This window comes from Fusarium coffeatum (assembly GCF_003316985.1).
Source record: "Fusarium coffeatum strain FIESC_28 chromosome Unknown BRIP53273_contig_401, whole genome shotgun sequence".
NCBI classification, from domain to species: domain Eukaryota; kingdom Fungi; phylum Ascomycota; class Sordariomycetes; order Hypocreales; family Nectriaceae; genus Fusarium; species Fusarium coffeatum.
In genome coordinates, this window is record NW_022158190.1 from 1 (window position 1) to 10,689 (window position 10,689).

Consider the following 10,689-nt stretch of genomic DNA (forward strand, 5'->3'; position numbering starts at 1 on the left):
AATAGTTACTAGAAAAACAACTAGGCAGATAGCTTAGATAGTTAATACTAACCCTATCCTAACCCTACCCCCAGACCCTAACGTATATAAAGTTATGCAGATTATTAAGGCTACTACGCAATTTACATTAAGAGAAGATGAAGGATTCGCACCTTTAGGTATCCGAGAAAGATCAACACAAGCACTGTATCTAAATGTGACTGGTACCTATAAGATAAAGGGAAATTGTTATTTAGCACAAGGGTTCTTGGGTATCTGTCGTGGATACCATCCGGCTGTATGTTATTACCGACCAATACAGTAAGAAAACCCCTTTTGAACCAGACTGCAGTCCTCCTTGACACTAGGGTTCCACTTGATAAAGTCCTCCTGGGTGATCTTGTTATTATTGCAGATGCTGTAACAATAATCGCCAGAAATAGCGGTATAGAAGTTCTTACATCCTGCGATCGTATCAGGCTATAGAAACAGTGTTAGTCAAAAAGTCTCAACAGAAGCGTGTTCTAGACCTACAGCAACATTTGATGGAGTGGGGATCCCTTCTGACGGCTTCGTCGGTGATGTTTCTGTGGTGCTAGAGGCTGTAGCGCTTGTTGTCGCCAGCGGGGGTTTGGAATCAGCCGCAGTGGTAGTTGTTGTGGAAGATCTGTATTCATCTGTACTATGTCAGTATGTAGTGCAGTATAAATGGAATAATTATTGTACCTCGAAGATAAACGCAATATCTATCCTTCTTGTTGATAATGCAAGGCGAAGCCTCAGCAAGACTGGGATTCCACTTCTTCAAAGTCTCGACAGTAGTCCTATATCGACGAGCAATCTCCTCGCAGCTGTTCCACTCTTGGGTGAGCTCATCATCACTAAGTTCCGCCCATTTGTAGTAGACACGACACTTGCCGGTATCCCAGGTGCCAGATGCCAGAGGCTTCTCTGTGTCGACTGGCGTGGGCAGCTCGGTCCGCCATCCAGGACCCAGAGTTGCGTCGGGTCCTCCATCGGTATCGATACCTTCACCGGGCTTCTTGGAAAAGGTTGACGTGTAGCCAGGGTAAGTCTCAATATCTCCTATGGCCCGGACACAGTAGCCTTCGCCGAGGATAAGATTGGTACATTTCTTGTCAATGCTGGGGTTGAGGAAGTAGAAGTCCTTGAGAGATATTCCCGCGGCCAGGGTTACATCGGCGCAGGTATCTCCCTTGGTTATATTGTAGTATTGGGCACACTGGGTGTTCGTTCCGTTGGCAAGGTTGCTTGGCTCAGGACTGTCCGGTTGGTCTCTGTTAGCCATTTGCTTTGCTTGGCAAGTCACATGCACTTACGCTGGTGTGATAGGCGCGTTACTATCCGATGTTGCTGACGGTTTCAGATGGCCCAAGCCTGGGGGTGAAACACAAATCTGCATACCAACATGATGCCCCATGTTAGAGCATACGTCGTTAATCGTGGGGTTCCATGAGATAAGTTGAGTCATGCTGAAACCAGGGGCATATCTGCTAAACTTGTAGACGATACGACCGCATGTATCATCGTCCTTTTCGACAGTATAGACATCACATGTCTTGGGCAGGCATACTGAGGCCCCAGCTTTGGGAAGGTTGTCACACCAAATGTTCAACCGGTTGATTCGAGTGAATGCGTATGTGGACACGTTCTGTGACTTGCAAATGCCGTTACAAGTGTCCTCTGCCTGTATTATGTATGGTGTTTCACAAGGAATGGTAGTCGTCGTAGTGGATGGTTTGGTACCCGACACAGGACTTGTAATGGCCTTTGTTGGGACCTGAATATCAAAGCCAGTCTTTTGGCAACTTTCTGTCAAGACGGAGAACTCAGACGCGATCTTTTCGTTGTAGGTCAGTTCTGAGTTGAGACCCAGCTGCATAGCTCCTAGGGCACAGTCGGAGCAGTTCTGCTCTCTGGTGTGGTCTTTGATCAAAGGCCAGGAGCCCATGACTGGAAGGCAGAACTTTCCTGTATTGCTACATGTTGTTAATAAACACGACGAAGTTTGCAGAGATCCACTTACGGGTCTTTAAGACATGCTTTAGTAAAGCCATCCAGGAGCTCGCGGATATTGTCTTGAGCAGTGACAAGTCCTCCATGCTGGAGAGTCACGTTATTTTGAGCCACTGGACAAGCCTTAACAATGTCTTTTTGAGTTTGGATTAACGATGCCTCGCACTTCTTAGTGCAAAGCTTTTCCAGATGAGATTCTGTTGGCTTATTGTTCTGGAACACAATGGAGTCCAGCACAGCATCGCAGTCAAGTGTTGTGTTGATGGCAGTTTTACAAGTAGAAGTGTAATAATCAACATCGTAATCATAAACCCAATCGGTAAACTGCTGAGCAACGGCTGAGCCGAGCAATAAGGGAAGAGTGATTTTCCACTTGATTAACATTTTACAAAGCAAAGGCTTGCAAGGGGTTATCGATGTGCGGACTGGAGACTTGACGATACGTGTGAACAATTAAATGCTGATCTCAGGGTCCTTTTCAGTCACGGGCCAGAGTAAAAGTAAATCGGATCAGTCGAGTCCCTCCGAGTGTTGGTGGCTTGTCCGGCTGCAGGTCCTTGCAAATTTTAAGGTAAGTACGCCAAGTCGCAGACTAATGAAACCGACAGGGCTGTCAAGGGTCAATGCTAGGCCAGGGTCTACTTCTGCACTGTCGCGTTTCCAAATTTTGGGACGCGCCCACCACAATGGCTCTCGGCATGTCTATACTAAACTGTTCTTCAGATCTCAAGAATAGCATTTTCTATAGCACGATGGCTTAAGATCAGTTGTTATTTCCTTCTTTTATCGATTCTTCATCTACAAGGTCATTAAAAGACGTTTTTAATTATTTTGTTTTGTTGCTGCAAATACGTGACTCGTTAATTTACCTCGGACCGTTTGACCTGGACTTTCAGCAACGCACATACCAAGAGATGGCTTGTACCATAATCGGTCCGACATATTCGGGCCAACATATGTGGAGATCACATAGGCTGCTACCGTGCTGAGGTCTGATCATCTATCCACAAAATGATCATCTCGTTTGAGTTTGATCGCAGCCGACCAACAGCTATCCACTCGGACTGTAACTTTACTGTGAGCACGGTTATAGATCGACGAAACAGCTGTTGGTTCTACCATGAAATTACGTTCTGTTTCTTAACCGAAGCTGTTCAGCGCTTAGTTGTGCCTGTTGGTTGTGATGTTGAAGATTTTTCATGTTTCAAGAAGAAACAAGACGGGTTGTGCGGCATCATCCTGACTCGGCGACTCGGGACGATGAAATGTGACTATCACGCCTTATCATCCATATGTATAATATGATGTTTCTATTGTCTGCAATGTTTCCAATCGCTTGAATGTTTCGTATCATCTTCCATTGACGTGTTTGTCTTGCTGCCTTTCTTCATTGTTTCGTTATGGAGACACGAACTAGCCACAGGTGGCTGCACGTCTCCATCCTCATTCTCTTACCACTTGTTCTTTCGTTATTTGTCTATCACTTTTCTTTCAACGTCAATCACTTCTCCGCCGCACCCTATGACTTTGGATCACTAACTTCCTTTTTTCCTTTGGAGGACGGTCATCCAGCGGGGAACGCCAGTACTCTCCTAGCCAGAGAAGACGATCCTTATGCTTGCAACGCAACGAAACCCTGCTCCAACGGCGCTTGCTGGTATGTCTTATCACATGTAGCTGAACTTTGACTAGGCTTCCATACCCTGACTGACACTTGATACTAGTGGAAAGTCCGGTGTATGTGGATTTGGTCCAACCTACTGTGGAAAGGGATGCACGTCAAACTGCACTGCCAAGGCAGAATGTGGCAGATACGCGAACAAGGGCGATGAAAAGTGCCCTCTCAATGTGTGCTGCAGCGAGTACGTTTCAAAAGACATGAGCGTCCATAAAGCTCTTGCTGACTTTGTCTCCAGGTTTGGCTTTTGCGGTACTACCAAAGACTTTTGTACTGGCAAATGCCAGAGTAACTGCGGTACACCCAGTGTCCCCGCAGGAAAAAGCACTCGTCCAGTCCGTGAAAAGGTCATCGCATACTATGAAGCTTGGTAAGTACACCAAACATCACCGCTCCTCTACTCAGCTCACCCTTTATCAAACAGGAGCGCTAGGAGAAAATGCCACAGCTTCCAACCCTCCCAGATCCCCATCAAATCGGTTACTCACGTCAACTTTGCTTTTGCCTATATCGATCCCGAGACCTTCCAGATCACAACAATGGACTCTCAAACACCAGAGAGCCTTTTTTCAACCATCACGTCTATCAAGTCTATGAAGTCTGGCCTCGGTGACCCCGTTGAGGTTTGGGTTGCCATTGGTGGTTGGACGTTTTCCAATAACCACACAGATACACAGCCTGTCTTTACTGATATTTCGAAGAATAAGGAAAATCGTCAGAAGTTCGCCAACAATGCGGTTTCTTTCATGATGACCTATGGTTTTGATGGTATTGACATTGACTGGTACTTGATCCATGGGAACCCCCAACATTGATAGATCTAACTCTTGTCTTACAGGGAATACCCTGGCGCCACTGATCGAGGAGGCAAGAAAGAACAAGACACGAAAAGCTTCGTCCAGCTCATTAAGACCTTACGAAAGACCTTTGACGATAGTCCACGAGGCGGATACGGTCTGTCATTTACCATTCCTTCAAGCTACTGGTACCTTCGCTGGTTCGACGTGCCTGCCATGCTGAAAGCTGGAGCATCGTGGGTGAACTTGATGTCGTATGACTTGCATGGTAAGAAAAAACCCACAAATACTCCTTTCTTCACAGCACTAACGCTGGAGGCTAGGTGTATGGGATGAGAATAGTGTTATTGGAAGTCAGGTCCAGGCACACACTAATCTCACAGAAATCAAGCAGAGCGTTGAGCTCCTGTGGCGCAACAACGTCCCTCCTGGAAAGGTCATCCTCGGAACTGGCTTCTACGGTCGTTCATTCCAGCTATCAAACCCATCTTGCAACACGCCCGGATGTAAGTTTGCGGGTGCTGCAGACAAAGGCCCGTGTACGAACGAGGGGGGCATCCTTGGCTATTTTGGTAAGACATTAGGCTCAATAACCTTGGACCAACTACTAACAGGGATATAGAAATCCAAGACATCCTGGCGAAACACAAGGTCAACAAGATCCATGACAAAGAAGCCGCAGTCAACTACTTCACTTACAACAAGGACCAGTGGGTCTCTTATGATGATAAGACTACTTTCGAGCAAAAGGTCAAATGGGCCGACTCAATCGGATTGGGCGGTTTGATGATCTGGGCCGTTGACCTCGACGACAGTGACTTTACAGCGCTTTCTGGACTGATTGGCAAGAGCGTTCAAAAGGGTGTGAACAAACTGCCGTCTATTTCTGAACGAGACGGCAAAAGCTGGTCTTCAGAAACCGGTAAGTAGTCTGCGGTACTGTTTTCTTGTTATATCACGATATTAATTGCCGGTCTAGGCCAGGATTGTTGGGTGACAGATTGTGGCACCCACTGCCCTCTCACCGACGTCACCCTCAAAACGTATGATTCCACCTGCGGCAAGGATGAGACAAGAAGCGTATGCTGTCCCCGTGATCGAGCACCTGAGGAATGCACCTGGCGCGGTGGTGAGAGTGGAAACGCCTGTCACGGACAATGTCATGCAGGAGAGTTGATCATGACCTTTGATCGCAACGGAGACAGTAGGTTCATGGCATTACAATACTGAAACGAAGATGCTGACTAAGCTTCAGAATGGTGCTCTTCCGGCGAGCAAGTTCTATGCTGTACCTCTGACCGGTTCGAGGCTTTGCTTGATGGCTGCGAGCTTGGTGACTGCGGTGGTGACTGTCCCTCTGGCACCCACAATGTCGCCAAACAGACTTGTGGTGGAACATTTTCTACAAAGAAGGCTCCCTGGTGTTGCAAGAAGAAACTTGAAAGCTGTCACTGGGTTGGCAAGGGCGGATGCGACCAAAATAACTGCGCCGGGTGAGTCTATATCTGAGTCCGCGACGGTTCACCAGCTTATATTGACATGCTCAGCAACGATGTGATGCTCTCTAGGAACAAACGAGGTGATGGGAAATGGGGATGCAATATCGGCGGTCGACAGAAGAGTCTCTGCTGCAATGCTCCAAGCGGCGTCCTGCCATACACACCTGTACCTCTCGAGTCCATTTTCCCAGAGGTTCCACCCGAGGATTCCAGCGTCAAGTATGATCTGCAAGTTCTTGGAGGTTTCGCCGGTAGCGGTGCTGAGACTACGCACGAGAACATCAACAACGATCCAGCTTTTGCGCCGTTTGGCTTTGTTCTGATCGCAGGGCCTAAAGATGCGGTCTCCTCCATCTCCAAGCGTGACGACTCTCACATAGAGGTTGTCGACTGCTCTGGCATCACCTTGTCAGGAAGTCAATCTGTGCGGATATTCTGCTCAAACGACAGCAACGAGAGCAACTGTGACGATATGCTTGAGGGTGGACTGGAGGGGACGGTCCTTCGGATGCCAGACAATTGTGGTCCAGCGACATACGTTATTGCACAATCTCTGAAAGTTTCAGAAGACCAATCTCTTCCTGTTCACCTTGCCAAGAGAAAACCCGATGACCGGGAGGTGCTAGACCTCATATTCCATTACGACTTCAAGCGAGTCAAGCGGTCAGACGAGAAGATCTACATGCGAGTAGACTGGTCGTAAGTAATAGCAAAACCTACTAGTCATTCACCCACTTATCATATGCTAGGAACGTTGCCGGTTATTGGGACGAGATCGTTGCGGCCAGTCCAGACGAGAACAGCAAGCGTTCCTTGGACCCTCGTCACCTTGGTCAACGGGGTCTTGACAAGCGCTTCTTCTCGGATGATAGCGCCGAGTGGTCAAGGAGTAAGTCGATACCATGATAACATAAGAGGTACCAATTCTCTAACAGAGCCACAGAGTTCGAGAAGTTACGAGACACACGTTTCTGGACTGATTTCTCTTCGCCCGCGACAACAGTCCTTATTAACGATAAGGTCAAGTGTGATGACGGCGGCTTCCTGCAGATCGAAGCGAAGACCAATAGCGAAGTCTACGCCAAGTTCGGGTTTACCATGATTGGCACGCTCTATCCTTTCAACTTTGACAGTGTCTACGGTTTCCTCGACACCTGGTATGACATTGATGTCGAAGTAAGCGTCACCGGCTTATCAGGGCTGGACATCAATCAGCAACCGAAAACAGGAAAGGATACAGAGAAACAGGACATGGCGTACATGCAACCTGGCCTCGTGAACCTGGTTCCCAACTTCAACATCTATTTCGGCCTTGAAGCCGATGATGCCGAATTTACTGCGTAAGTTCAGGCTGATCTATCGAAACATGAGGTAATCGCTAACCAGACTAGGGACTTCAAAACCGAGTTCAGCATCAAGTCAGATCCAGACAGCAACAGAGGATGGGTCCGACGTACCTTTCCTTCGACAGTTGGCAAGTCCTCGGGAGCAGCACTTCTGGACAGCACTCATTTCCAAGGCGGACTCAAGACTACCAAGGGATCTGCTGAGATCTCAATCAGGCCTCAGTTCAACATTGGCCTGGAAGTCGAGGCCACTGGCGCGAGCGACTTGAAGCGAGACGTCGCTAACCTCGAACCTCGGCAAGGCGTCTCGGGCGCTAAGTACGACATCTCACTCTACTTGCCAGTGGCACTCATCCTCCAAGCCAAGGGTCTGTACAAGGAGAACAAGGGTCTCCATTACGGCATGTACGCGACTGCTGGCGATGCATTCGGCAACTGGGGTTCGGAGCCAACAAATGGTGAACTGATGGGTAAAGCCTCGAACCCTACTTTGGTTCACCGAGTAGACGAAAGCCCAAGAACACCAAGCTCTATAGACTCAAGTGAGCAGGGACTGTTTAGTCCAAAGAGTCTCACTTGTCCCAAGGAGAGCAACACGTGCCCGGATTTCGACTGTGACGTCGACCTTTGTGCCACAGGGGACTATGGATGCAACGAAGAGACCTTTAGCAGCCGGCCACGATCTCAGGGTTCAGCAAGCCGCAAACGTTCACTCGAAATTTCTAACAAGCGGTCACAGCATGTCCACCTCCATCAACGTCATTCGAGATCGCATGTTCGCCATGAGCCGGTTGACCTTGAAAACGTTGGCCACGGGTATATGGAACGGAAGGAGGAGAGCCATACCCTGGACGAGTGAGTGTCTATGAAGGCCACTATGCATGATTGAAGCTAACAAATCGTCAGGCTCGACAACAGTGATGCCCCTCCACATCTCTTTCCGAGAAACAAGGAACGTGATGGAGTGTGTCTGAACAAGGAGACCGGGAAAGAGAAGCGTGCATCATACCGTTCTCTTGATTGGCCGAAAGGTGAAGACTTCCCATATGATGACGAGCGCTGGGAAAAAGCCTACAATACCGTCCCTCACAAGACGTGTACCGAAGGAAAGGTGTCCGAAGTTACAATTGCAGATGCCGATGATGTGACGAAAGGTGTAGACCCTGAATACTGTGGTAGGTTTTGGTCTTTTCTCTTTCACTCCTTCTCCCTTTCATTTTTGCAAATTAAACCCATCATTTGCTAATTATGTTAGTCGAGCACATCGTGGAGCTCCAAACTATGGGTCTGTTCTTGAAGGACGTTCGATTCAATACCCTACCAGGTGGCATAAATTCGAACCTTCCGCAGATATATTGCGACTTTATTCTGTCTCTGAAGAAAGAGGTTCTTGACAACGTGCCGGAACTTGAAGGACTAGCCAAGGAGGATAACTACGTGCCCATGCACCGCATCATGTGGGCTCACGGGACTCCTGACAACCACAAGCGCTTTGTTTTTCTTCAAGCCGGAATCAACGGGGTTAAAGCGAGTGTAAGTTGACCCGGGAGCGACTCGATAACTCTTGCTGACAATTTGCAGTACTGGGCAGGAACTCTTACCAGAATAGCCGCAAAGATGATCGAAGCCGAGACGGACAAGGCATTGATGAAGATTCGACATACACTGAACGTATTCTCTTATCTTTCCAACACGATCGTTAACACAAACTTTGCCGAGATCTGCAACTCGATCCGCACGGAGTTTGGCCGAGCAGAAGCAGCCTGGGTCAAAAAAGGTAACAAGGCCAGCGGTATCGTTAGGTACTGGGATGCTTGGATTCGCAGCCACCAGAGGGCAATGGCTGCCAGAGCCATCGAGTTCATCGACGATCAGGTTGATACCCTCGAGCAATTCTGGTACGAGAAGTTGGTGTCGAATGATGATTGCGACAGAAAGAGGGCTGCCGATGTTTTGCAGAAGGTCTCGACGCTGAAACGCCAAAAGCCTCTGGTGGCCGTCGATCTAAGCAGATTGGACTAAGATATGGGTCGAGTTACAAAACATGTATTTAGTTGTTTACCTTTTTGCATATCTTTCTTCAAATCTCTTCTTTGCATTTGGTATTTCAATATAATAATTTCACCTGACCTGTTTTTTGAGTCCTACATAGCCCCCATTGAACCAAGTTTAACTGTGGTTTGTTAATGCATATCTCGATAACAGTCTAGGGGAAACATCTCCTCAAGGTCGGCGTAGTTATATATGTGGGCGCAGATCAGTGGCAAGTCAACAAGAGGACAGATATCTGTCCCCGTATAATGCCTTCCCTGGGTACTAGCCCCTGCCTCTTTTGGGTATCTCCATTTGCGGTCCACCAGTTTCACAGAGATATGTCTCAAAGTTTCGGAGTCGTCGTCTAGATCTTCCGGGAAAGTAATGCTCGCAAGACTGTCGATTGTCTGCTCATCAAGTACAACGCAAAAGTCGTAGCGTCTGGGCCCTCTAGGTCTGTTGAGGTTATCTTTAAAGAACTTTTGGCTCTCCCTCTCCCACTCCATATCAGGGGGAAACAGCCGGAGAGAGCGGACGTAGGCATTGAATTCCTCTCTGACACGGTCGTCGGAGGCATTTTCCAGCAGTTCTTTATCTTTGATGACTTTGATTTCAAGACGCTTGAATGCCTCTGTTGCAAATGCCCTAGACCGACGGCATCGGAGGATATAACGATGAATAGTCTCGACTAGATTGTTGATGGCCTGGCTGATATTTGGTGTGACCTTGTCGGAGTAGGCTGTCACTATAACGACAGGGCCCCAGGTCGGCTCACCATCGGTTTCACCGTCTTCGGTCCAATCCAAATCGACAAGTTCGCTCTCCTGGGTGAGCGCCTTGAAAAGTTCTTTAGCATCACTTTCCACGTCCCCGCTGTTGCGAATAGAGCTGGCATCGGGTAGCTGCTGCTCTACAGCCTCAATCGATTGAAATTGTCGATGTGTTTCGACGTCAGCACCTGGTCCAAACGCCTGCACAGCGAAGTGACGCTCCTGGGGCACAGGCCGAGTTTCAAGACTTGGGTCGCGTGGTGGTAGGAGGACTGGTTCTTTTTTTCCGCCGCGGCCAGTCATCTTGTCAAATTGCTTATGTAAGGGTGGGAAGTTTTGTAAAGAAAATAGTACAAGATGTTCAGTTAAAAATAATTGCAAGGGACACACCGCTTTAAAATAAATTATTGTATTGCCTGAGGCATTATTGTTTACAAAGCCATGTCCGTGAACTTGTTAGTTATTAGCTATTGGTTCTTAGTTAATGCTTACCCACATGTTAGCACGTGCTACCTAATCAAGATACCCTAGCTGGATCTGTCCCTAATC

The 10,689-nt window shown here is 48.0% G+C and overlaps 3 protein-coding genes across 3 annotated transcripts; 1 reads left to right on the forward strand and 2 right to left on the reverse strand.

Moving 5' to 3' along the window:
- Nucleotides 1-285: 285 nt before the first annotated feature.
- FIESC28_11420 (uncharacterized protein) lies at nucleotides 286-2,400 on the reverse strand (the record flags this gene model as incomplete). The annotated part of the gene is made up of 5 exons (XM_031165544.1): nucleotides 286-459; nucleotides 514-656; nucleotides 706-1,262; nucleotides 1,320-1,979; nucleotides 2,027-2,400. 5 exons carry the CDS (start codon nucleotides 2,398-2,400, stop codon nucleotides 286-288), a joined length of 1,908 nt encoding a protein of 635 aa, XP_031010395.1.
- Nucleotides 2,401-3,416: 1,016 nt separating this feature from the next.
- FIESC28_11421 (uncharacterized protein) lies at nucleotides 3,417-9,358 on the forward strand (the record flags this gene model as incomplete). Its single annotated transcript, XM_031165545.1, has 16 exons — nucleotides 3,417-3,673; nucleotides 3,741-3,878; nucleotides 3,933-4,064; nucleotides 4,119-4,478; nucleotides 4,533-4,759; nucleotides 4,815-5,063; nucleotides 5,114-5,413; nucleotides 5,471-5,695; nucleotides 5,747-5,984; nucleotides 6,039-6,689; nucleotides 6,740-6,879; nucleotides 6,934-7,330; nucleotides 7,382-8,191; nucleotides 8,243-8,511; nucleotides 8,592-8,869; nucleotides 8,918-9,358. The coding sequence occupies 16 exons, from the start codon at nucleotides 3,417-3,419 to the stop codon at nucleotides 9,356-9,358; spliced, it is 5,112 nt and encodes a 1,703-aa protein (XP_031010396.1).
- Nucleotides 9,359-9,519: 161 nt separating this feature from the next.
- On the reverse strand, nucleotides 9,520-10,443 carry FIESC28_11422 (uncharacterized protein; the record flags this gene model as incomplete). The annotated part of the gene is made up of 1 exon (XM_031165546.1): nucleotides 9,520-10,443. One exon carries the CDS (start codon nucleotides 10,441-10,443, stop codon nucleotides 9,520-9,522), a length of 924 nt encoding a protein of 307 aa, XP_031010397.1.
- Between the last annotated feature and the right edge of the window lie 246 nt (nucleotides 10,444-10,689).